We start from the raw sequence: 27,889 nt of genomic DNA, 5'->3' as shown, positions 1-27,889 counted from the left end.
GGGGGGGGGGACGGACAGATGGTGCTAGAAAGCATCCATTTTTATTGAAAAGGTTTGAAACCCTCCATCTTCTAAAGAAACCAAAGTTGCAGAATCAAGGCTTGAGAGGTAGGATATTTAAAGGGAATGACAGATATGAAGTCTGTTAGGATATGGTCAAGACACGTTAAATTTTAGAAGTCTGAAGACTTCTAGAAAGAAGGGAAGACAAATGGAGGTAAGGATCGCCAAGTTGAGATCCTGGGGAAACATGTGCTTGCTAAGAAAGAATGGCACAAACCTTGATGTTAACAGAGTGAGGCTGGAACACACTGTATCTGCATCGTAGGAGAAATGAGAAAGGCACATTCAGAGAAGTTAGCAGTAAAGCAGCAAACTGTAATACATTTCAACAGACATTGCACCACTCACCAGAAAGTTAGCCCCAATCCGCAGTGATCCAGTTCCAGAAATGGTCTGCACAGTGATATACTGAAATCAGAAAGAATCACAACACAACTTTAATTGCTGTTTGTTATTCTGAACACACAGGATGGATGAGAAGCCCACGGTTCGGGAAGAGGTACTGTTATATTTAGCACTGAATGGTTAAACCTGGAGCAGTGAGGTTACAGTGAAATAGAACAGAGAACAGTACAGCACAGGAACGGGCCCTTCGGCCCACCGTGTTGCACCGAACACGATGCCAAAACAAACTAATCCCCTTTGCCTGCCCCTGGTCCATATCTTTCCAATCCTTGCATATTCATCTGTTGACCTAAAAGTCCCTTAAATGTCCCTATCATATCTGCCTCCACTACCAGCGTGTTCCAGATTCCTACCATTTTCTGTGCAAAAAAGCCTTACCTCTCACATCTTTGAACCCGCCACCCCCCTTAAGTGTATGCCCCGCAGTATCAGGCATTTCAACTCTGGGAAAACAATTCTGACCGTCGACCCGATCTACATGTCTCATAATTTTATAGACTTCTATCAAATCTCCCCTCAGTCTCTGCCACTCCACCGAAAACAACCCAAATTTTTCTAGCCTCTTCTTACAGCTCATACTCTCTAATCCAGGCAGCATTCTGGTAAATCTCTTCTGCATCCTCTCCAAAGCCTCCACATTCTTCCTTTAATGTGGCGACCAGAACTGAATGCAATACTCTAAGTGTGGCCTAACTAAAGTCTTATAAAGCTGCAAATAGTTGGATTTGAGGACTGAGTAATGTGTGGGTTAAAGCACAATCACATTTTCAACCACACTGGATCCTGCTTGAACAACATACTTCTGCATCTATCCTGGTCCCCATTATTTTCATTCTGTAAATGCAGCCAAAAGCCCACCCCCATCCCCACTATGAACAGATTCAACCACTTTAAAAAAAGTTTTAATTTAATGTTTGGTTGATTTTACAACACCTGCTTTATTCAATTATTTTTAAGTGTGTGGATTGGAAATTGAGAGTATAAGCAAATAATATTGGTTCTGGTACTGATAGAACTAAGCCAAACATAAGCCACAATATAAAACCTATAATGTGGTCCTGACCAACGGATCCCACGAATTATTAAAGTGGAGGCACAGTCTTGGCTCATTTTTACTGAGGGCAGTGGATCTACACACAAGAGTTCTACCAATTTGGAACAAATTGGTAATTTCATTTCGGAAGACCACTGCAACAATTACTCTCACTCATTTGGTACAGGCTGATCTGAAGTCAATTTCTTTTCTCATATGTTCATAGAATATGGGTTCAAAGTTTGGGAGAAGATTTGTAGCTCGGGTGCTCGTTGTTGTGGTTCTGTTCGCCGAGCTGGGAATTTGTGTTGCAGACGTTTCGTCCCCTGTCTAGGTGACATCCTCAGTGCTTGGGAGCCTCCTGTGAAGCGCTTCTGTGATCTTTCCTCTGGCATTTATAGTGGTTTGTCTCTGCTGCTTCCGGTTGTCAGTTCCAGCTGTCCGCTGCAGTGGTCGGTATATTGGGTCCAGGTCGATGTGTTTGTTGATAGAATCTGTGGATGAGTGCCATGCCTCTAGGAATTCCCTGGCTGTTCTCTGTTTGGCTTGTCCTATAATAGTAGTGTTGTCCCAGTCGAATTCATGTTGCTTGTCATCTCAGTGTGTGGCTACTAAGGATAGCTGGTCGTGTCGTTTTGTGGCTAGTTGGTATTCACGGATACGGATCGTTAGCTGTCTTCCTGTTTGTCCTATGTAGTGTTTTGTGCAGTCCTTGCATGGGATTTTGTACACTACGTTGGTTTTGCTCATGCTGGATATCGGGTCCTTCGTCCTGGTGAGTTGTTGTCTGAGAGTGGCTGTTGGTTTGTGTGCTGTTATGAGTCCTAGTGGTCGCAGTAGTCTGGCTGTCAGTTCAGAAATGTTCTTGATGTATGGTAACGTGGCTAGTCCTTTGGGTTGTGGCATGTCCTCATTCCGTTGTCTTTCTCTTAGGCATCTGTTGATGAAATTGCGCGGGTATCCGTTTTTGGTGAATATGTTGTATAGATGTTCTTCTTCCTCTTTTTGCAGTTCTGGTGTACTGCAGTGTGTTGTGGCCCTTTTGAACAGTGTCTTGATGCAACTCCTTTTGTGTGTGTTGGGGTAGTTCAGGACTTGGTCTGTGTGTGTGGCTTTCCTATAAACCTTTGTGGTGAATTCTCCGTTCGGTGCTCTCTGTGCCATCACGTCTAGGAATGGGAATTGGTTGTCCTTTTCTTCCTCTCTAGTGAATCGGATTCCTGTGAGTGTGGTGTTGATGATCCGGTGTGTGTTCTCTATTTCTGTGTTTTTAATGATTACAGAGGTGTCATCCACATATCTGACCCAGAGTTTGGGTTGAATTTGTGGTAAGACTGTTTGTTCTAATCTTTGCATTACCGCTTCTGCTATGAGTCCAGAGATGGGTGAGCCCATGGGTGTGCTGTTGATCTGTTCATATATTTGGTTGTTAAATGTGAAGTGTGTTGTGAGGCCCAGGTCCAGTAGTTTGAGTATGCCGTCTTTGTTGATAGGTTCACTGTCCTGTTGTCTGTTCTGTATGTCCAGCAGGTTGGCTATTGTTTCTCTGGCTAGGGTTTTGTCGATAGAGGTGAACAGTGCCATACATCAAATGAGACCATAGTTTCTTCCTTGTCTATATGTATATTTCTGATGATGTCCAAGAATTCCTGTGTCGACTGTATAGAGTGTCTGGATCCATTGATCAGGTGTTTCAGTTTCTGCTGTAGTTCTTTGGCCAGTTTGTGTGATGGTGTCCCTGGTAGTGATACTATGGGTCTGACTGGGATGTCTGGTTTTTGCACTTTTGGTGGTCCATAGATTCTGGGGGTGTTGTTGCTTTCAGGTTTCATTCTTTGTAGGTCAGACCTGGTTATCTGTCCGTTTTTTTGTAGATTCCTCAGTGTGTTGTTTATCCTATTGGTGAGCTGTGGGGTGGGGTCAAACTCCCTCTTTTGGTAGGTGTTGGTATCTGCAAGTAGTTGTTGCACTTTCTGGATATACTCTGCTTTGTCCAGGATGACTGTCATTCTACCTTTGTCTTCTGGTAGTATGAGTATGTTCTTATCGTTTCTTAGTGATTTTAGTGTTTCTCTCTCCTTTGGTGTTGAGGTTATGTGTTTGTCTTTTCCTTGTTATGAGAGGTACGATACTTTGTCTCACTGTTTGTTGTGTCTCTTCTGTCAGTCCATAGTTCCTGAGTGTGCATTCTAGTGCTGCTGGGAAGTCTTCTGTCTTGGCGTCCCTGTGGTTGTAGTTGAGTCCCTTGGCTAGTATTGTTCCTTCCGTGTCTGTGAGCTGTCTGTGGGAGAGGTTTCTAACCCCGGTGTGTGTTGTGGTGTTCTCTCTGTTGTGTGTTAGTTTGGCCATTTTTTCTTTCAGTGCCGTTTTTTTGTGGTGTGTGGTCCTGTTCTGTCCTATGGTGACGGCCTGTTCTATGGTCCGGGTCCATTCCTGATGGGTGGTTTTTGAAATTAACGGTTTTTGGCGCGCAATTTCATGTTTGTATTTGTGTAGTCTGTTGTGTGCATCTGTAATCATTACCTGGGTCATCCTGAATCTGTTCTGTCTGGCTGTGTCTCTGGCTTGTGGGTTGCTGACTGGTGGTCTGTATCTGACACATGGTAGAAGGATTCAATTCTGTCAGCATTCGTGCATATGGGTGTCACTGGCTCGAGCACTATTTACTGCCCATCCCAAATTGTTCTGGAGAAGGTGGCGATGAGCTATCTTTTTTGAACTGTTGCAGTCCCTCGGGATGTTAAGATGGAGCTCCAGGGATTTAAACCCAGCTGAATGAAGGAATGCAGATACATTTCCAGAGCAGGAAGGTGAGTAGCTTGCAGGGGAACCTATAGGTAGTAGTATTTTTCTTCTGTATTTATTGCCCTTGCCCTTCTGGGAGTTAGGGCTTGCTTGGCGAGTTGCTACGTTGCATCCTGCAGATGGCACATGCTGAACACTGGTGAATGTTGTCAGTCCTGAATAGAGTGCCAATTAAGGACCTTGTTGACAGGAATGTCCTGCACCCGATGTGGTCTCCTCTACACTAGGGAGACAGGCCGCCTACTTGCGGAACATTTCAGGGAACACCTCTGGGACACTCGCACCAACCAACCCAACCGCCCCGTGGCTGAACACTTTAACTCCCCCTCCCACTCTGCCAAGGACATGCAGATCCTTGGCCTCCTCCATTGCCAGACCATGGCAACACGATGCCTGGAGGAAGAGCGCCTCATCTTCCACCTAGGAACCCTCCAACCACAAGGGATGAATGCAGATTTCTCCAGCTTCCTCATTTCCCCTCCCCCCACCTTATCTCAGTCTCAACCCTTGGACTCAGCACCGTCTTCTTGACCTGCAATCATCTTCCCGACTTCTCTGCTCCCACCCCCTCTCCGGCCTATCACACTCACCTCCTTCCACCTATCGTATTCCCAGCGCCCCTCCCCCCTACCTTTTATCTCAGCCCGCTTGGCACACCAGCCTCATTCCTGAAGAAGGGTTAATGCCCAAAACGTCGATTCTCCTGCTCCTCGGATGCTGTCTGGCCTGCTGTGTTTTTCCAGCACTACATTTTTCAACTCAGGAAGTGTCAAATACCAACAATTCACATTTAAAGCCCTTATTGTTTTATTTAAATCTCTCCGTAGCCTTGCTAGCTGCCCATCACTGACCTCTTCAAAATGATTATCGCACTAGCCTCTCCACTCCCCAGACTCTGGCTTTTTGTATCTCTCCCCTTCTCATTACTCAACCCATCCATGGCAGCCATGCTTTCATTTGCTAGCAGCATTGTGTTCTGGACTATCCTCCATAAATCTCTTGTCTTCGCAGCATTTCCACCACCTACAAATGGAGCCCACCACCACAGACAGATTTCCCTCCCCACCCTTATCTGCTTTCCGTAAAGACCATTCCCTCTGCGAATCGCTTGTCAGGTCCACCTCCCCCACCAACCCACCCTCCCCTCCTGGCACCTTGCCCTGCCACCGCAGGAATTGCAAAACCTGTGCCCACACCTCCCCCTCTCACCTCCGTCCAAGGCCCCAAAGGAGTCTTCCACGTCCATCAAAGTTTTACCTTCCACTCATCATTTACTGTGTCCATTGCTCTCAATGTGGTCTCCCCTACATTGGGGAGACAGGACGCCAACTAGCAGAGCGCGTCAGAGAACATCTCCTGGACACGCGCACCAATCAACCCCACCGCCCCATGGCCGAACATTTCAACTCCCCCTCCCACTCTGCCGAGGACATGCAGGTCCTGGGCCTCCTCCATCTCCACTCCTTAACCACCGATGCCTAGAGGAAGAATGCCTCATCTTCCGCCTCAGGACCCTCCAACCACACGGGATCAATGTGGATTCCACCAGTTTCCTCATCGCCCTAACCCCCACCTTATCCCATTTCCAAACTTGCAACTCGGTCCTGCCCTCATGACCTGTCCTTTGTGTCCATTTTCCTTCTCACCTACCTGCCCCACCCTCCTCTCCAATCTATCACCATTACACCCACCTCCATCCACCTATTGTACTCTTGGCTACCTTCTCCCCAGACCCACCCCCATTTATCTCTCCATCCCCTTGACTCACAAGCCTCATTCCTGATGAAGAGCTCTTGCCTGTAACGTCAATGCTCCTGCTCCTCGGATGCTGCCTGATCTGCTGTGCTTTCCCAGCACCACATTCTCAACTCTGATCTCCAGCATCTGCAGTCCTCACTTTCTCCTCCTCCATAAACCATGCTGAACCTAATGGATAGCATTTTGACTTTCCAAATGACCTGAAATTGCTTCCTTGATAATTGATTCTAAGACTTTCCCAAAGACAGATGTTAAACTAACTGGTCTGTATTTTCCCACATATTGCCTCTCACCCTTTTTGAATAAGGGCTTTAGATGAGCCATTTTCCAATCCAGTGGAACCTTTTCCATTCCAGGGAATTTTGGAATATTGTAACCAATGGACCTCCTATCTCTGCCATTTCCTTTAACACCCTAAGATGTCAGCCAGCAGGCCCAGGGGACGTGTCTATCCTCAATCCTAATGGTTTGCTGAGTACGTTTTCCTGATCGATATTGATTGTTCTACATTTTGTATTGCCCGCTCCAATAGAATGGTACTATTGTCCTCCACCATGAAAACTGAGGCAACGTGTTTTTAGATTAGGTTAGATTCCCTACATTGTGGAAACAGGCCTTTGGCCCAACAGGTCCATACCGACCCTCCGAAGAGCAACCCACCCAGACCCATTCCCCTACACTTAGCCCTGTACCTAACACTATGGGCAATTTAGCATGGCCAATTCACCTGACCTGCACATCTCTGGACGGAACCTGGAGCACCCAGAGGAAACCCCCGCAGACACAGGGAGAATGTGCAAACTCCACACAGACAGTTGCCCGAGGCAGGAATTGAACCTGGGTCCCTGGCACTGTGAGGCAGCAGTGCTAACCACTGAGCCACCATGCTGCCCAGAATTCAGCATCTCTGCCATCTCAATGTTCCCCAGTATTAGCTCTCTGGTTTCATCTTGCAAGAGACCAACATTCACCTTGGCGACTCTCTTCCCTTTTATATACATAGAGAAGCTTTTGCTATCCTTTTTGATATTTTGTGCTAGTTTTCTTTTGTAATTTACTTTAGTTCTTTATATTAATTTTTTAGTATCCCTTTACGTATGGTTGAAAGTTTCCCAACCTTCCAGCCTGCCACTGGCATTTGCAATATGGTATACCTTAGTTTTTGACTGTATATTGTCCTTGACCTCCTTGTTTAGCTATGGATGATTTTAAACCCCCCCTTACCATCTTTCTTCCTCAGTAGCAATAAAGGCAAGTTCTTCAGTTCATTTTATACATGATCACCAGGAATAAAGTGAAGACACATGCTGCAGTATAATGGTTCAATAGGTACACATGTGGAAGGATTACAGGGGGGGTTGAAGAGACATTACTTCCAATCGGATGGTGGAGAAGTCTGTCTGAAAGGTTGACTGAGGCAGGAATCTTCACTGCATTAGGGGAGGCAATGGCCAAGTGCTGTTATTGCGAGACTATTAACACAGAAACTTGGCTAATGCTCTGGGCACCTGGGTTTAAACTCTGCCACGGCAGATGGTGGAATTTGAATTCAATAAAAAGTTGGAGTTAAGAGTCTAATGATGACCATAAATCCATTGCCTATTGCTGGAAAAACACAACTGGTTCACTAATGTCCTCCAGGGAAGGGAACTGCCATCCTTACCTCGTCTGGCCGAAATGTGCCTCCAGACCCACTCAATGTGGGTGACTCTTAACAGTCCTTTGGGCAATTAGGAATGAACAATAAATGCTGACCAAGCCAGAGAGGCCCACACCCCGTGAGTAAATAAAAAACAAACAAAACAAAATTCGTTGAATTGTCACTGACCCAGAACATAAAGGTTTGGTAGCACTTGTTGCAAGAAGCATACAGCAGAATGCCATGCTCCTCAGCTGTAAATGATCTGTCTCTCTAATGGCACAGGTTCAGATAAAACCAGTGTGATCGGAAAACTATTAAAACACCATTACCAGCTCCAGGGTCAGGGTCAGAAACAAGCACAGGATGAGGAAATGGTTCATGTCACATCAGGTTGTTGCTTCCTGAAAACCAGGAGAAATCCCTTCCTCACAAGTGAAGCAGCCTGTTTCAGTTGCAAGGAAATTTCTCTCCAACATTGACCTTGCGATGACATTATTGAGCTTTCAGCAGCTCGGGTATCATGTTGCTAACTGTACTCAATCACAGCTGAGCTGCCCCAAGCCTCAAACCTGCAATCCATTTCCAAACCAGCTACGCATCAATTTTCACTACAGTGCTAAATTATCCAGTGTAATGAATAACCTTTTCATAGATTTCCAAATCTGCAGGAAAATTCTCATTCAGCTCACCAGCTGGCAACTTTAGATTTGTGCCCTCTGGTACTGTTTGCAGTTGGTTAAACAAGCTGCTTGGATGAACATTCTTTCCTTCCTTCAACTGTATCAAAACAGAGGAAATGACATCTCTTTCTCAAGTCTTGTAACCAACCTAACATTTTGAAGCAATGATGTCCAAAATCATACATAAATACAACCAACAGAGTCATCTCAATAAGGTGAGAATAACAGTGTCTTCATGTCCTAATGCTTTTCTGAACTGGACAACCTGTTCTGAAAATTACTTTTGTAGCCAAGGGAGCCGACATTTTCAAGTTCCTTGAACATCCAAGTGGAGGATGATTTATGTATTAATGTGCTGCACATTCCACATTGCTGCTGTGTTGCTCGTGTGCACTTTCGGGGGAAGTACTGCTCTCCTCTCTTCTTTGTCAGCAGGTCACCTACCACTACCACCCCTCTGTTTGGCCCAATCCATTTCTCAGCTGATGAGTTACACATTCCAACCCACCTCCCTTCATCCCTCTGCTATCGTCACACTCCCTCTGTTTCCTCTCCCACTCCCCTTTGCTCTGCAATCCCTCCATGTGCCCACTGTTCATCCCCTCCTGATCTCCTGGCTCAGAGGTTTGGAATCTACCACTGCACCAACCCAAACTCAAGATTCCCTCTCTTCGGTCGCTCCTCCAATCGGAATTACTCTCTCTGGCGTTCACTGCGCCTCCAGTTCCAGCTGGTTTCTTTCCAGTGCCCTCTCCAGTTCCACAACCTCCGAAACTCACCCCTGTCAGTGCCCATTTATTTCAATGTGGGCAACTTCTCAAAAACCTTTGTGGCCAAGCATGCGCACACTCCTGAGGGAGCACTGGTCCCAGTACCAGGATTAGCATCAAGCCACACCCAAACATTTCCACCATGTTGGAGAAGGAAATCATGCTGTGGTATATGTCACATTTCCCCATCTAATGGATCTATCAATCTCAAAACCTTCCTTAACTTCTCCATTTATTTACCTGCTGAAGGAGCAGCACTCTGAAAGCTAGTGCTTCCAAATAAGCCTGTTGGATCATAACCTGGTGTTGTGGGATTTTTAACTTTGCCCACCCTAATCCAACACAGGTCCCCTCCACACCATTTATTTTGAGCAGAGCTCTAGGAATGCTCTCACTCGCCTTGATCTCTCAGCCCCATTCACCGCCAAAGGTAGTTCCTTACCCTTCCACTCTTGATCACTTCACTGTTGTCTCCTAATGCCAGCTCTGCACAGGCCTTGTTGAAGTCTGCCAGACCACCAATGGGGAGGTATTCTTTGTCCATTTTCTTAGCTGCAATTTGGGCCTCAGCCTACGAGGAGGTCAAACATCAGAGTACACATCAGTTCCACCACCATTCCTGGAGAGCCCATGCAAAATGTTGTTGTTTCCACTGCCAAGCGCCAACAAAAAGCAGGACTCCATGTCTAACTCACCTTCCTGACACAGCTCAAGACGTATGGCTTGCCATTGTCATCACGGTACGCCCCAACGCCCAGGTTCATTTTCTTGGGGTTGTTATCACGTTTGAAAGCTTCAGTGACCCCAAGGATGGGGTCGGGGGGACCCATTTCTACATGGGACCACACCGAGCTGCAAGGACAACAGAAAACAGGTTTCAGTGACAATCATCTCAACAGGAGGCATTTATCTCAATTCTTTTTAATACTGCATAACATCAGAGTGAATAATCAGTGCTATCATACAACATAAACAGTTATGGTGTTTATATTAGTCGGCATTTACAACACCAATAACTACATACCCTAACAATGAGTCCACAGCATTAAAGAGAAAATAACGCAGTGCTGTTTGTTCTGGGGATGGGAGTGTCACTGGCCAGACCAGGGTATGTCAATGTCTAACTATGTTTGAGAAGGCGACAGTGAGTTGCCTTCTTGAACCTTTGAAGTCCAATGCAATGTCAGGACACTCAGAGTGCTACCCAGCTAGTTCACTGGGAAGGTCCAGAATTTTGAACCAGTGAAGGAAAAGTAACATAACCCCAACTCTGTATGGTTAACTCTGGCGGCAGAAACAGGAAGGTAGATTAGTATCTGAATGATGACAGATTGGGAAGGGGGGAGGTGCAACGAGACCTAGTACTGTCCTCGTACTCCAGTCACTGAAAGTAACCATGGTGGATTTAACAGGGGGTGAAGGCGGCAAATAGTACATAGCGAGAGGATTTGAGTACAAGAGCATGGACATCTTGTGGCGACTGTACCGGGCGTGGGGGGGTTCACACCTGGAGTACTGTGTTCAGTTTTGGTCTCCTCTGGAGAAGGATCTTCTGACAACAGCGGGAGTGCTGTGGAGATTAATCTGACCGATTCTTGGGATGGCAGGACTCACGTATGCAGAGAGCCTGGATTGGTTAAGACTATATTCACTTGGGTTTAGCAGAATGATGAGAGTTCTCAGACAGCTATAAAATTCTTCCAGGATGAGATAGGGTGAGTGTAGGAACGTTGTTTCCGTTGACCAGAGAATCCAGGGTCACTGTCTACGGCCATTTAGGACTGAGAGGAGGAGAACTGTCTTCATCCAGATAGTTGAGCGCCCGTGGAATTCTCTGCTACAGTAAGCAGTTGAGACCAAAGCACTGAATGCTTTCAAGGAGGAGATAAATGTAGTTCTTAGCAGTAAAGGGATCAAAGGGCATTGGGAGAATGCAGGAACAGGCTACTGAGTAGAGTAATCAGCTGTGATCATATTCAATGATGGAACAGGTTTGGAAGGTCAAATCGCCTACCCATCTTAAAAAGAACTGCAGAAATCTGAAACGAAAACAGGATTCTCTTAAGGGTCACTATATCCGAAACTTTAACTCTGCTTTCTCTCTACAGATGCTGCCAGACCTGCGGAGCTTTTCCAGCAATTCCTGTCCCTCTTGGCCTACTCCTGTCCCTGTTTCCTCTGATGTTAATAGCTTGCATGGGAACCTGCAGGTGGTGGTGTTTCCCTGGCTCTGCTTCTCCTTTCCTTCTAAATGGTAGAGGTAGTCGGGTAGTGGATGTCACAGGAGTTACTGCAGTGCATCTTGTAGAAGGTGCACACTGCTGATGCTGTATATCTGTGGTGAATGGAGCCTCAATTAAACAGGTCATTTTGTCCTGGATGATGTCAAGTTTCTTAAATGTTGTTGGAGCTGTACTCATCCAGGCAGGCGGGCAGTATTCCATCACACTCCTGACTTGTGTCTTACAGTTTTGGCAAACAGCCTTTGTGGAGTCAGGGTCTGAGCTCTGACCGCACGATTGCAATCCAGATGCTGCTAACATCCCATCGATGGCAAATTGTGAGCTGCTCGATCGATTTGCTATCCATCCTTTTAGGACGATGACAGTGTCACACTTGCTGATGTAGAGGACACAAAGTGAAGGTGGAACTTTGACTCTATCAGGCATTGTAAGGCAGTTACCTCTATCAGCACTGTCATGGACCGTTGTTTTTACATCAGATAGCGACTGGCAATGAGGTGGTTGAATAGATTTTTGTTCTCTTGTTAATTTTCTCACCCCCTGCCGTAAGTTTAGAACAACAGATATCTTATGTGGGTCTTGGACAACTCAATTAGATGTGGTCCTATGGACCTACACTTGTTGATACACAGTGAAGTGAGTACTGTGTCTTTGCTATCCTCAGTGCTTCTTCTAAGTGCTCTCCAATGTTGAGGAGTACTGATTCAATAGTTGAGGGAGACCAGTAGGTGGTAACAATCAGATTTCCTTCCTTCCTAAAAGCATTCAACTACTATCCGTAGCCTCATGGCCTGAGATATCCCTCCCTCAACTCCCTGCCAGCAAGCCAAAGAGCCCACCTTGGTTTAATAAGGAGTGCAGAGAAGCTTGCTCAGAGCAGTATTAGAGGAGCTGGAAATGAGGTGTTAACCTGGTGAGGGTACAGGACTACATGCATAAACATCAGAAGCAGAATGCAGCTGGTGGACTTTGTTGAGCAATCCTACGATCAACAGATCAGGTCAAAGCTGTGTATTTCTGCAACTCTAGCCAGAGTGGGCTAACCCCATGATCAAGACTCTCAGGGCCAATCCACTCCTTACTGCTCCATCACTCCTGGTGACTCTGTCTTGCTGGCGGAACAGAACAGGACATGCCTGAGGAGTTGTCGAGAAAACTTGGTTTAGGGAGTATGATGATGACATCTTGCCTTGGCTCTGAGACAGTTCTCCCAATTTTGGCGAGGAGTGTGAGATGTTACCGAGAAACCCTCCCGCAAGGCTGTGTGTCTCTTTACCGTACTTAGTGTTTTCCTTAGTGCTGGATGGACTGTCTGGTTTTCTGGTTATATTTTGTCACAGCGGTTTGATCCAACTGAACAGCTTACCCCACCATCTTAGAAACAGTTCAAAATTATCCACATTGCTGTTGGTCTGGAACCACACATAGGCTGGACCAGGTAAAGAGCTATCCTCTCCTAAAGGACGAGTAGTCAGATGGAGTTTCACAAGCAGACAATAGCTTCACAATCAGCTACTGAAGCTGGTTATTGAAATCCAGATTTATTCATTTAGTTAATTACTTTAAAGCCTATGACCACTGTCGATTTTAGTTACATGAATAGGCAGAAAAAGCTGGGGCTGTTCTCCTTATAATGAGAGAAGATGCACTTGACAGATATGTTCAAAATTACAAGGGGAATGTGCCATAGCTAGAGAGAAACCATTGATCGTAACGTCAAGAAAGAGAGGACACCAGCTTAAGTTACTGACAAGCACATTAGTAGTGGTACAAGGAAAGACTATACACAGTGGTCATGATCTGGAATGCACCGCCTGGGTGAGAAAGTGAATAAGGTAGGAGCAGGTAGGCAAAGAGTTAAGTTTTGGGTTGTGTGGGACAAAGGCTCAATGAGCATGACTTCGATCATAGGCTTTAAAGTAATCTTCCATGTCAGCCTGAGCAAGGGGACACTAATTAACTGTTCCACGCAAGAGATGATACCTCCATCAACGCAACATTCCTTTCTACTGTATTGTACTGGTGCAGTACACTGTTTTGAATTGACTTTTTTTGGTAGAATCCCTAGAGTGTAGAAACAGACCATCGGCCCATCGAGTCCACAATGAACCCACCACCCTGCATTTCTCATGATTATCCCACCTCGCCTACAAATCCCTGGACACTAATGGCAATTTAGCACGGCCAATCCACCTAACTAGCACATCTCAATGGGAGGAAACCGGAGCACCTGGAGGAAACCCACACAGGCATGAGGAGAACATGCAAAAGCTCCACACAGACATGTCGCTCGAAGATGGAATCAAACCCAGGTCCTTCGCACTGTGAGGCAGCAGTACTATCCACTGAGCCATTGTGCTGCACTTGTGACAGTTTTACAGTGTTTGAAAAATTTACAGAATTGGTCTTTGCAGGGGATTTTTGCAATTGTTGTACACAAGTGATAGATGCTGGTACACTTGCAACAATTAAAAGACATTTGGACAGGTACAGGTTTAGTGGGATATGAGCCAAATTGGACCAAAGGGTCTGTTTCCTTGCTGTATGACTCTATGACAATCTTACGTATTCAAACCCTAAAGCAGAGATTGAACTACAAGGTCAAAGGTTATATGTAGTAGACACTGAGCAGAGAAGTAGGGAAGAATCCACTTGTAGTTAATAACATTCCTTTCAGCACAACTAAAACATCGAAAAGAACCTGAGTCTAAGGCAGCTGTGAACCACAGACGCTACACTTAAAGTCAGGGAGAGAAGGAATATAAATCAAATACTTTCTGCACCATTCACCTCCAAAGAGCATTAATCCAATATAATTAAGCCACAATCTGACCTAGTTGTATCCCATTGCAACACCACAATGTTTGCACTTGCAGCAAAAGGCAGTTTGACAAGATCATCTCCAGTAATCCTTTGCTAAAATCCAATTCCCTCGATAAGCAAGTGGGCAAACTTGACAGGTGCAATCTAATGTGGGAAAATGAGAGGTTATGCACTTTGGCAGGAAGAGTACAGGAGCTGAATATTATTTAAATGGGAAAGGTTAGCAGAAAGCTACAGAACAGGGATTTGGTATCCCACTGGCATAAATCGCAAAAAGCTGCATCCAAATTCAGCAGGATATAGGGAAGGCAAATGGATTGGTGGCCTTTATTTCAAAGAGAATGGACTATAAAGATAGGGAGGCTTTGCTAAAACTACACAAAGATCTGGTTGCATTACAGTTGGAATACTGTGCACAGCTTTGGGCCCCTTACCTAAGAAAACACTGGCACTGGAGACAGTCCAGAGAAGGTTCACTAGGCTGATCCCAGGGATGGAGGGACTGTCTTAGGAGAGGTTGAGGTGGTTGGGCCTGTACTTTGTGGAGAGTTTGTTTCCCCCTTGAGGGACAATCTAGGATCAATCTCAGAATCAGGAATCACATATTTAAGACAGCGATGAAGAGGGATTTCTTCTCTGAGAGGGTAGTGGCTCAGTGGTTAGCACTGCTGCCTCACAGCACAAAGGACCCGGTATTATTCCAGCCTCAGGTGACTGTGTGAAGTTTGCACATTCTCCCCATGTCTATGTGGGTTTCCTCAGAGTGCTCCGGTTTCCTCCCACAGTTCAAAGATGTGCAGGTTAGGTGGATTGGCAATGCTCAATTGCCCATAATGTCCAGGGATGTGTAAGCTAGGTGGGTTAGCCATGGGGGATGCAGGGTTACAGGAATAAGATAGGGATGTGGGTCAGGATGGGATGCTCTACGGACAGTCAGTGCAAACTCAATGGGCCGAAAAGCCTACTTCCATACTTTAGGAATTCTACGATAGTGTGTCTGTGACATTATTTACCACAATTACTTTCCCACCTCAAGGTCAATAAAGACTGTATGGTGGGACCTTGGACGAGATGGGCGCAGAGTATTTTGTTCGGATAATGGATCTGATCGTAAACAAGTGGTAATTTGTGTGCTTGTTATCCGAACATTTCTCAGTTATCCAGCAATGCACGCCATAATGCCGTTCAACCGATAACTGAATGCTGAGTTGGATAATCAAAGTTGTACTGTATTCAGTTCTCTCACCTTGTTGATTCCACCTTGTACAGCAGAGTTTATTTCCCTGGGGTTTTTAATAACTTAGATTTTCCCTTTTTTTTATTAAACTAAAACAGCTATTCCTTCACCACTTTTAAACAAGGGTCCATGTCTGTGACATTAGTTCTCTGTTCTGTCCATAGACACTGACTGACCTGATGCGTGGTTGCAGAACTTTCTGTTTCTGAATTTCAAGCAACATAACTACGCGACCATAGCAGCCAAGAACTGCACACCCCTCAGTTCAGCATAGGACCCTGATACCCAGACATTAGCAATCAACCTCAGGTCCCAGAACTAAGGAACTGATTGTCAGCTGAGTGTACTGCGTTGTTTCCCTACTGCTCTCCTCAACACTTGACTTGGTCTGCACTATTAATACAGAATGGTGTTGTACTTAAGTGACTAGCTTTCTATGGCGGCATTTGAAACTGGATATAGCAGAAGCAGGTGGCGATTAACTCTGATACTGGCTACCATCCAGGCCCTTGTGCCCAACTTTGAAGATCAGTCTTAAACCAGAACTGAAATCAAATTTTGGCAGCCAGATTAGATTCCCTACAGTGTGGAAACAGGCCGCTTGGCCCAACAAGTCCATACCGACCCTCCGAAAAGTAACCCACCCAGACCCATTTCCCCTCACTAATGAATCTAACACTATGGAGAATTTAGCACCCAGAGGAAACCCACATAGACACAGGGAGAATGTGCAAACTCCACACAGACAGTCACCCGAGGCTGGAATCGAACTTGGGTCCCTGGCACTGTGAGACAGCAGTGCTAACCACTGAGCCCCCATGCTGCCCTTTATTGGAGAAAACACTCAGAAATCTACCTTCTTGGTTTTAAACTCTCAAAATTGGCTTCCCCTCCAGCAGCATAACAAAGCCACAAGAGAAGATAGCGAAAAGGGTAATGGATATTGGAGAGGGAAATGCGAGGACTTCATAGATAAGGTAGAGGCATCGCAGAGCAGAACATCGCAGAGCAGAATGGTGTGAGGAAATGCACTTCCAGGCCCCGGCTTTGCTATTGCAAGAGTTTGGTAATTTTCCAGCTTGGAGAGGAAAGGGAAAATAGAAACTCACATTGAACACAAGAGATTGGGGTTTCTGCTTTCACAACAATCTGGAAAGTTGATGCAAAATGTGACTGAAATTATACTGGTGACAACATAGGCCAAATTCTGCAAAAATCTATTGCATACTCACAAATGTAGTTCATCCCCACCTTCTCCAAAGCAACAAGGGATGGGAAACAAATGCTGGCTGAGCCAGTGGTGTCTACCATCCGCAAAGTGAATCAAAGTAATTCACCAGAGGTTGACCCTTGTACAGAACAAATATCCCCTCCAAATCAGAATAATGAACAGAGGTCTAATCATTCAGGAATTGACAGAATGTAACTGCTTATGTTTAACTTGCAATATTCAAGGGACGTATTTAAAAGGAAACCTGATACATTTTTGTTGTTACAGATAAAAATGGGTTAATGCCAAATATAAATAAGCATTTTCTCAACTATATTTACTCGTCTACCTCTGGGTAACTAGAGTTTAAATAACTGTAAATGATTTAAGAATAATGAATTAATTCCTTTTATTGTTGTACACTATTAGTCTCTAGTTTCTTGTTCCTCTTCATGCAACCCACCCTGAAATGTCTTGAATGGATACAACAGCTGGAAACCTTCAGGTTCAATATTCTCACCCAGAGGCAAGGCCTGCTTGAAACTTGGCCAGCTTCTGGTGAAGTTAATACTTTATTTCTTCATGGAACATGCATGTAGTTGCCTAGCAGAGCGTTTATTACACATCCCAAACTGGCCTTGAGAGAAGGTGGTGATGAGCTAACCTCTTCAACTGCTCAGTCTTTGGTGTGCAGGCCTACCCATTGTGCTGTTAGGAGGGATTCCAGGAGATCAGAGTCAAAAGTGTGGTGCCGGAAAAGCACAGCAGGTCTGACAGTATGTGAGGAGCAGGAGAATTGATATTTCAGGCAAAAGCCTTTCATCAGGAATCAGATACCTTGCAGATGGTACACACTGCTGTACTGGACATCAGTGGTGGAAGGAGTGAATGTAAATGTGGTGCTAATCAAGTGGGCTGTTTTGTTCTGGATGGTGTGGAGGTTTGACTCGTTAAGAAAAGTGGGTGAGTACTTAATCATACATCTGACCTGGTAGATTTTGGACAGGCCCTTGAGAAGTCAGAAGGCAAGTCATTTGCTGCAGAATTTGCAGGCTCTGACTTGTTCCAGTAACCACAGTATTTCCATGGCTGGTCCAGTTCAGTGTCTCACCAGCGATGACACCAAGCAGCTCATACTGGTTGATTCAGCAATGGTAATACAGCTGATTAACATGGGGAGATGGTTACATTTGCTTATGTTGGATATGCTCACTGGCTACCACTTACATCGATTGCCCTTAAAATTCTCAGATCTTTTGTATTGGGGTATAGTGAAGGCAGCATTTGGTATGATTTCCTTTATTGGACATAGCATGGAGTATCAGAGTTGGGAGGTCATGTTGCATTGTACAGGACATTGATTAGGCCGCTTTTGGAATATTGGGTGTAATTCTAGTCTCCCCCCTATCAGAAGGATTTGTGAAATTTGAAAGCATTTAGAAAAGATTTACGAGGATGTCATAGAGCTGATGTTGCCAGGGTTGGAGGATTTGAGCTACAGGAAGAGGTTCAATAGGCTGGGTCTGTTTTCCCTGGAGCGTCAGAGGCTGAGGGGTGACCTTAGGTAGGTTTATAAAATCATGAGGGACATAGATCGGGTAAATAGACAAGGTCTTTTCCCTGGGGTGGGGGAATCCAGAACTAGAGGGCATAGATTTAGGGTGAGGAGGGAAATATTTAAAAGGGATCGAAGGGGAAACTTTTTCACGCAGAGGGTAGAGTGTATGGAATGAGCTGCCAGAGGAAGTGGTGGAGGCTGGTACAATTTCAGCATTTGAAAAGCATCTGGATGGGTACATGAATAGGAAGGGTTTACAGGGATAAGAGTCAAGTGTTTGCAAATGGGACTAGATTAGGTCAGGATATCTGCTCAGCATGGACGTGTTGGACCAAAGGGTCTGTTTCAGTGCTGCACATCTCTATGACCCTATGAACTGCAAGAGCGGGAGCAGGGAGCTTGAGGCAGCCGACAGTGAGATCGGGAGCAGGAAGCGGGGGAGGTTAAGCCCTTGTGAGGAGTGAAAGTTCAGCATAGCTAGGCACTTATGGAATGTAGTATTGAAGTTTAACTGTGTTTCTTTTTTTTAAACCTTTTAGTAAGAAGGACTGTAATGTTTAATTTTTTATTCTTTATTTTTCTGCTTTGTATCAAGATCTGTAACTGTGTACTTTGGACCTCAGTTGGTGCTGTAACTGGCAACTTGTAAACATTTCACTGTACTCATGTGAATACATGTAACAATAAACCTAATTCCTAATTATGTTGATACCACGAGGGCAAACGCTGTGCCATCATCAGTAAAGAGAGTTCCTGATGCAAGGGTCCGAGCTGACTAGTTTTGAGGGTTGTGTGTATCAAAGCTTAGATTAGATTCCCTACAGTGTGGAAACAGGCCCTTTTGCCCAACAAGTCCACACCAACCCTCCGCAGAGTAACCCACCCAGACCCATTTTCCTCTGACTAATGCACCTATGGGCAATTTAACATGGTCAATTCACCTGAATTGCACATCTTTGGACTGTGGGAGGAAACCGGAGCACCCAGAGGAAACTCACGCAGACACGGGGAGAATGTGCAAACTCCACACAGACAGTCGCCCTAGGCTGGAATCGAACCTGGGACCCTGGTGCTGTGAGGCAGCAGGACTGACTTCCAGGGTGGGGGCACTCTCAGCAAAAGACAATGATATACAAAGCTGTCAGAAATGGCATGCAGTGTTGAGGGGCTGGACATCAGTTCATCTTGGTGGAATGGGCATTAATGCTTTCCATGTGAGCTTCAAGCACTATGCTTTCAATGGAATCAGTTGGCACAGAGGGTAAAAATTAGGGTGCCCTTAACACCAATTGACTTGAGAAAAATACATTAAAGGGACTGAGGGAAAACTAAGGGATCTACATAATTCGACAGCTAATTCTGCCAGGTATCAAGGATAGATTTCAAACAAAAAGAGTAAATTCTGTTATGGAGTCATACAGCATGGAAACAGACCCTTCAGTCAAACTAGTCTCACTAATCAGCGTTTGGCCCATATCCCTCCAAACCTTCCTATTGATGTATTTATCCAAATATCTATTAAATGTTGTAACTGTAGCTCCATCCACCATTTCCTCTGGCATTTTATTCGACTTACGAACCACTCCCTCACCCTCAGGAAAAGATCCTTGCTATTCATCTTATCCACGTCCCTTATGATTTTATAAACCTTTATAAGGTCACCCCTCAACCTTCTACACTCCACTGAAAAATCCCAGGCTATCTAGCCTCTACTTGTAACTCAAACTCTCCATTCCCAGCAACATCCTAGTAAATCTTCTCTGCACTGTCTCCAATTTAATAATTTCCTTCCTATAGCAGGGTGACCACAACTGCGCACAGTGCTCCACAACAGGCCTCCCCAATGTATTGTACAACCTCAACATGATGTCCCAACTCCTTTACTCTGAGCAATGAAGGCAAGCGTGGTAAAAGCTTTACCACCTTATCTACCTGTGACACAAATTTCAAAGAATTATGTGCCCAAAGCCTTAGGTCTCTCTGTTATACAGCTTATGAAAATGTAACAATAGAAGGAAGCATTACACAGTTCAAATGTATCTTTTACTCAATACCCTATCTGTTAAAATAGCAAGATGATGGTTCCAAAGGGGAGTAAATTGAGAGGAAGACAAGCTCTCCACAACTCTAAAAAAACCCCCAAAATGAAGCCTTCAACCAAGGAATTGATTCAGATGGGGCCCCAAGCTGAAAACTTGAAAATCTTTCCTGTAGGCTGTACAGATCATGAAACAACTATGTAGAACTTTGGAAATGTTCCCAGTATGCGGGGGGGGGGGGGGGGGGGGTTCACTACAGCAATTAGCAACAAGCCTCATGCAGTAGTTATCCAGGCAGTGTTGGATGGGGACAGCACAGAGTGCTTTACTTTCAGATTAAGAGTAGAAAAAACCCGATGTTGTTCCTGCCCAGCTGTATTTAATGGGACAGTGCAGAGGCAGGTTTACTCTGTATCTAACCCCATGCTGTATTTGTCTTGGGAGTGTTTTATGTTGGCAATGTATGAGAGTACTTTGTATCTAACAACACACTGCCTGCTCTGGGAAAGTCTGATGGCACAGCGCAGAGGGAATTTTACTTTGTATCTAACTTTATATTGTAGCTGCCCTGGGAGCGTTTGCAGAGGACAGTAAGAATATCTCATGCTATTTCAAACCTGCTGCTCTCCTTTGAATAGTGTCATGGAACCTTATGTTCAACTGAGTATTTCAGGGTCTCATTCAAAACAGAGCACTCCTACAGTACTGGAGGAGCTGTTATGATGTTTGTGGAAGTTGGTCATACCAAACCTCTTGATTGGAATGAAGAATGTTGCCACTGAGCCAAGGCTGACACCCAATCCAGAAGGTCCATTTCTTCTATTGATGATATCCAAACATGGGGTTATAATCTTACAGCTGAGGGATTCAGGAGTGAGATCAGAAGATCCCTTTTCGTTCAACAATCCAAATCAAAAGTGTACAAGTGCAAATAGGATGAGGACCGTGCAACAATTGAAAATTTAAAGACTGAGGCTGATGAACAGTCACAAGTTATAAGCAGCAAAAACAGAATTAACATGCGGAGCAACCAAGATCTCACTGAATGGAGGGAAAAGTGCCCAACATTGGGCTCCATTGAAGGATATTTGTCAGATTTATATTCAAGGACTATTTTAAAACTAAAGCTAGATATGATAGCTTTTAAATCCTGACTGGAAGTAGAAGCTGGATGTAAACATTGGTTTAACACTGGACTCCTATTTGCCTTCTGCAATACTATGGCATGGCATTTCTGACATACTGTGATTTCCAGGACCTAGAACAGGGCTGGCTTGCCAGATTGAGATATTTCAAGACCCACCATTGCCTCATTCTATCAAAGGAAGGCGTGGTAGAGTTTGGCGCACCGACCTTTACACCGCTGATGCTAAACGCCAGCTCGCGGACACCTACTGCCCCCTTGACCATGACCCCAACTCCCACCACCAAACCATCATCTCCCAGACCATCCAGAACCTCATCACCTCAGGGGATCTCCCATCCACCGCCTCCAACCTCATAGTCCCACAATCCTGCACCGTCCGTTTCTACCTCCTGCCCAAAATCCACAAACCTGACTGCCCCAGCCGACCTATTATCTCAGCCTGCTCCTGCCCCACTGAACTCATCTCTACATACCTCGACACGGTCCTGTCCCCCTTAGTCCAAGAACTCCCCACCTACGTTTGGGACACCACCCAGGCCCTCCACCTCCTCCATGATTTTCACTTCCCCGGCCCCCAACGCCTTATCTTCACCATGGACATCCAGTCCCTGTATACCTCCATCCCCCATCATGAAGGACTCAAAGCCCTCTGCTTCTTCCTTTCCCGCCGTACCAACCAGTTCCCTTCCACTGACACCCTCCTTCAACTGACTGAACAGGTCCTCACCCTGAACAACTTCTCTTTCCAATCCTCCCACTTCCTCCAAACCAAAGGAGTAGCCATGGGCACCCGCATGGGCCCCAGCTATGCCTGCCTCTTCGTAGGATATGTGGAACAGTCCATCTTCCACAGCTACACTGGCACCACCCCCCACCTTTTCCTCCGCTACATCGATGACTGTATCGGCGCTGCCTCGTGCTCCCACAAGGAGGTTGAACAGTTCATCCACTTTACCAACACCTTCCACCCCAACCTCAAATTCACCTGGACCGTCTCAGACTCCTACCTCCCCTTCCTGGACTTCTCCATTTCTATCTCTGGCGACCGAATCAACACGGACATTTACTAGAAACTGACTCCCGCTCCTCCGCCCTTGAACCCCACCCCTCCAACTGCCACCAGGACAGAACCCCACTGGTCCTCACCTACCACCCCACCAACCTCCATGTCCAGCGTATCATCCGCCATCATTTCCACCACCTCCAAACGGACCCCACCACCAAGGATATATTTCCCTCCACTCCCCTATCAGCGTTCCGAAAAGACCACTCCCTCCATGACTCCCTCGTCAGGTCCACACCCCCCACCAACCCAACCTCCACTCCCGGCATCTTCCCCTGCAACCGCAAGAAATGCAAAACTTGTGCCCACACCTCCCCCCTTACTTCCCTCCAAGGCCCCAAGGGATACTTCCATATCCGCCACAAATTCACCTGCACCTCCACACACATCATTTACTGCATCCGCTGCACCCGATGTGGCCTCCTCTATATTGGGGAGACAGGCCGCCTACTTGCGGAACGTTTCAAAGAACACCTCCGGGACACCCGGACCAACCAACCCAACCACCCCGTGGCTCAACACTTCAACTTCCCCCTCCACTCCACCAAGGACACGCAGGTCCTTGGACTCCTCCATCGCCAGACCATAGCAACACGACGGCTGGAGGAAGAGCGCCTCATCTTCCGCCTAGGAACCCTCCAACCACAAGGGATGAACTCCAATTTCTCAAGTTTCCTCATTTCCTCTCCCCCCACCTTGTCTCAGTCAAATCCCTCGAACTCAGCACCGTCTTCCTAACCTGCAATCTTCTTCCTGACCTCTCCGCCCCCACCCCCACTCCGGCCTATCACCCTCACCTTGACCTCCTTCCACCTATTGCACTTCCAATGCCCCTTCCCCAAGTCCCTCCTCCCTACCTTTTATCTTAGCCTGCTGGACACACTTTCCTCATTCCTGAAGAAGGGCTTATGCCTGAAACGTTGATTCTCCTGTACCTTGGATGCTGCCTGACCTGCTGCGCTTTTCCAGCAACACATTTTCAGCTCATTCGATCAAACCCTTTCAATCTCTTCAATGCCTTTATCACGTCACCTCTAACTTATATTCAGGCATGGGACTTAAACCACAACCTCCTGGATTGAAGAGATGACACACACACCGGGTGGTGCCTCTGGAGGGTGAACCTGGGCTGGTTTCTACACCTACACACCCATACACACACCCTGGTTAGCGTGGTAGTGTGCCGAGCGTTCTAAGGCACCAGATTAAGGTTGAAAATGCGCAGCAGGTCAGGCAGCATCCAAGGAGCAGAAGAATCGATGTTTCAGGCATGAGCCCTTCTTCAGGAATCAGGATTCCTGAAGAAGGGCTCATGACCGAAACGCGATTCTCCTGCTCCTTGGATGCTGCCTGACCTGCTGCGCTTTTCCAGCAACACATTTTCAGCTCTGATCTCCAGCATCTGCAGTCCTCACTTTCTCCTAGAAGACTTTAACCTACTACGAATCCTCTTACATGGATGCCTTCCTTGAAGAAGCTCTCTTCCTCCCTCTACAAGGATTTCAGTGAGTCCCTCTCTCACTGCACACCCCAGGTCATCTCCTCTGCCCAGAAGTTCTTCAGCCACATTCTCAAACAGACTCACTACCACAGCCACATCTCCTTCCTCAGCACCTGCCTACGGAACCGAATGACCCCGCACGGACTCTGGACTATGTTCAGACCAACAAGATTTGGACCCAACCAGCACAACCAGTACCTACAACAAATCCGAAACCTCCAGCAACAGACCTCCCTCCGGATCCTCCGCTTGCAGCCATGCGCTGCTACCTACATTCCCTGCAATCAGCCCCACCCCAGCTCAGGCCAACACTCTCACAGACTTGCAAAGGACCTCTACTGTTCTTCATCCACAGAAGAGATTCCTGAAGAAGGACTCATGCCCGAAATGTCGATTCTCCTGCTTCTTGGATGCTGCCTGACCTGCTGCGCTTTTCCAGCAACACATTTTCAGCTCTGATCTGCAGTCCTCACTTTCTCCTACTGGAGTAAGGCTACAGTCTTTAAGGCTGCATGGGTTCAAATCCTACTGTTATCATTTGTGCAGGTTGCCTGTTATAATGCTGCATGTTCAAGTTCAGTGTTAAACACTGCTGTGTTTAAGTTTCCACACGACAAGCTGGTGATGGGGCAGCACAGTGGCTTAGTGGTTAGCACTGTTGCCTCTCAGCACCAGTGACCTGGGTTTGATTCCCACCACGGGCAACATTCTGTGTGCAGCTTGCAGGTTCTCCCAGTTTCCTCCCACAATCCAAAGATGTGCAGGTCAGGTGAATTGGCTATGTATGCTAAACTGCCCATAGTGTTAAGTGTATCAGTCAGGAATAAATATAGGGGAGGGGACTGGGTCGGTTACTCTTCAGAGGGTCAGTGTGGACTTGTTGGGCCAAAGGGCGTGTTTTCATGCTGTAGGAAACCTAACCTAATCTAATCCTCACAGATGTTGAGATTTTTAGCTTTAGCCCTCTCAGCACAAACTAGTACCTCTCATACCAGCCAATGCACACACCTCCTAGACATTTACATTGTACATGACCATCCACATACACAAGTCCATGCATACAGCTCCATTGACTCTACGACTGTCCTTCCCACGCCCTTTATCGCACTTCCCTCAAGGACACGGGGCGGAGCCAGCGCCCCCAGACGTCACTCAGGGCCAATCAGAGCCCAGGGACGTCACTCAGGGCCAATCAGGGCCCAGGCCAGCAGTGAGGGGCGGGACTGCGCGCGCGGTCCAGTCAATCCCGCCCCCTCCCCGGGCCGGGGGAGCAGTCACGTGATGTCAGCACGCGGCCCGGGGGGCGAAGAGAAAACGCGTAACGGTTACCCCCCCTCCCCCACAGGTAACACGAATCCCTACTCTCTCTCTTCAAAACGGGGCATGGTGGCTGGCGGTCGGTTTTAAATGGCGCGCGTAATTCCCTCCTCCCCCCAATTCCCTCCCTCTCACATAGTCACCTAGCTCGGGCGGTGAGCGCAGCTAAGCCCGGGTGGTGCGCGGCTGTGGAGAGGATCCTGCAGGAACTCAGCATCGCCATGATAACCTGGACGAGGAGAGGAGGGGACGTGCAACGCCCGCTATATATAACCTCGGCGAAACAAGGAGAGTCGTGCGAGTGGTAAGATGGCCCTGTGTGTCAACCCGCAGCCTAGGCTGAGCCACAGCGACACCTACAGCGCCGGCTGAGCCAATGCTTGTCCACTGTCAGCTCATTGAGTTGCTGCTGCAGTGCCTATTGCCTGGGGTGGAAATGACCAATTTATTATGGTCAACACTGACATTCATACTGTGCCTTTGGCGTCCCTTACTGGGTCAATTATCAGGCAAGATTCAACACTGATGCATAAGACTCATAGAGATGTACCGCATGGAAACAGACCCTTCGGTCCTACTCGTCCATGCTGACCAGATATCCCAACCCGATCTAGTCCCACCTGCCGGCACCCGGCCCATATCCCTCCAAACCCTTCTTATTCATATACCCATCCAAATGTCTCTTAAATGTTGCAATTGTACCAGCCTCCACCACATCCTCTGGCAGCTCATTCCATACACGTACCACCCTCTGCGTGAAACAGTTGCCCCTTAGGTCTCTTTTATATCTTTCCCCTCTTACCCTAAACCTATACCCTCTAGTTCTGGACTCCCCGATCCCAGAGAAAAGACTTTGTCTATTTATCCTATCCATGATTTGGAGATGCCGGTGTTGGACTGCGGTGTACAAAGTTAAAAATCACACAACACCAGGTTATAGTCCAACAGGTTTAATTGGAAGCACACTAGCTTTTGGAGCGATGCTCTTTCATTAGGTGATAGTCAAAGCGTCGCTCCGAAAGCTAGTGTGCTTCCACTTAAACCTGTCGGACTATAACTTGGTGTTGTGTGATTTTTAACTTTATCCTATCCATGCCCCTCATGATTTTGTAATTTTGTAAGGTCACCCCTCAGCCTCCGATGCTCCAGGGAAAACAGCCCCAGCCTGTTCAGCTTCTCCCTATAGCTCAAATCCTCCAACCCTGGCAACATCCTTGTAAATCTTTTCTGAATCCTTTCAAGTTTCACAACATCTTTCCGATAGGAAGGAGACCAGAATTGCACGCAATATTCCATCAGTAGCCTAACCAATGTCCTGTACAGCCGCAACATGACCTCCCAACTAACCGAGATGAGAACTCTCAGAGGATTGTGAATCTGTGGAACTCATCGGAGGCAGAAAAAATCAACAGTTTCCAGAAAGAAATAATATGTTTCTGATGAAAAGTGGGATAGAGGGCTGTGGAGTACAGGCAGTAAAGTGGAGTTGAGACAAGGAAAATATCAGCCATGATTACGTTAAATAGCAGAGCTGGCACGAAGGGCTGAATTGCCTACTCCTGCTACTAATGCCTATGTTCCTATACAAGAGGTTAAAAGTCACACAATACCAGGTTAGAGTGCAACAGGTTTATTTGGAAGTACTACTTTCAGAGCACCACTCCTTCATCAGCTAACTAGTGGGGCAGGACCATAAGACAGAATTTATAGTAAAAGATCAGTGTTATGCGATTAAAGTGATATATTGAGCAAACCTAGATTTCTGTTAAGTCTTTCATGTTTTAGGATGGGTTCCAGATTTTGGTTCATTAATATGTAAATCCCAGAACTTTTTTTAAGTCACATTCTTGAGATAATTTAAGGTTTTATTTTACAAGGTGACAACAGCTCACACAGTGTATTAAAGCTGCGAGGTTAAAGTTTGTCTGTATCCCAATCTTCAGTCAGAACTGGGTCTATTTCCGAAGTAGGAATTTATAAAATGTTATATGGATTGACTACCTGCAGGTTGTGTGCTTTTTGAGCAAAAATGGAATGTATCTGCAAATGTAAATTCATCCCATAGACTTGTATATCTGTGTTTGTGTGTGCATGTGTGGGAGAAAGAGAGTGTGAGTGTGTGTATATGAATGTGTATGTGTGTGAGTACCTGTGAGAGAATGTCTGTTTGCGTGTGTGCGTGCTTGGTAGAGTGTGTGCGTGGGTGTGTGCGTGTGGGCTGTATCTGTGAGTGTCTGAGAGAGACCATATGTATGAGTGTGTGTGCGTGTGTGTGTGTGTGTCTTAGTGTAGTGGGGTCACCTGTAATGTGACATGAACCCTAGGTCCCGGTTGAGACCACCCTCATGGGTACCGAATTTGGCTATCAGCCTCTACTCAGCCACTCTGCGTTGTTGCATATCCCGAAGTCCACCTTGAAGAATGGTCACCCGAAGATCCGAGGCCGAATATCCTTGATCGCTGAAGTGTTCCCGACTGGGAGGGAACATCCCTGTCTGGTGAATAGGATCCAGACAGACTCTAACCTCTCACCTTTAATGCATTGTCTGAGCTGAGATGTCAGCTTTTTAAAATAAAACCTTAAGTTATCTTGAG

General features: G+C 46.3%; 1 protein-coding gene across 1 annotated transcript in view; it reads right to left on the bottom strand.

Annotated features, from left to right (window-relative positions):
* got2a (glutamic-oxaloacetic transaminase 2a, mitochondrial) overlaps nt 1-25,587 on the bottom strand; it is a 47,899-nt gene extending 22,312 nt beyond the window's left edge. Inside the window, exons 1-4 of the mRNA XM_072547588.1 lie at nt 25,438-25,587; nt 9,852-10,008; nt 9,599-9,727; nt 412-471 (exon numbers count right to left, since the gene is read on the bottom strand). Of these exons, the coding sequence (XP_072403689.1) occupies nt 412-471; nt 9,599-9,727; nt 9,852-10,008; nt 25,438-25,517 (426 nt within the window). The 5' untranslated portion in view covers nt 25,518-25,587. The remainder of the gene's footprint in view (nt 1-411; nt 472-9,598; nt 9,728-9,851; nt 10,009-25,437) is intronic.
* Nucleotides 25,588-27,889: the final 2,302 nt, after the last annotated feature.

This window comes from Chiloscyllium punctatum, chromosome 26, assembly GCF_047496795.1.
Source record: "Chiloscyllium punctatum isolate Juve2018m chromosome 26, sChiPun1.3, whole genome shotgun sequence".
NCBI classification, from domain to species: domain Eukaryota; kingdom Metazoa; phylum Chordata; class Chondrichthyes; order Orectolobiformes; family Hemiscylliidae; genus Chiloscyllium; species Chiloscyllium punctatum.
The sequence above is the reverse complement of the archived record's forward strand: the minus strand, read 5'-3'. Positions and strand labels throughout refer to the sequence as shown.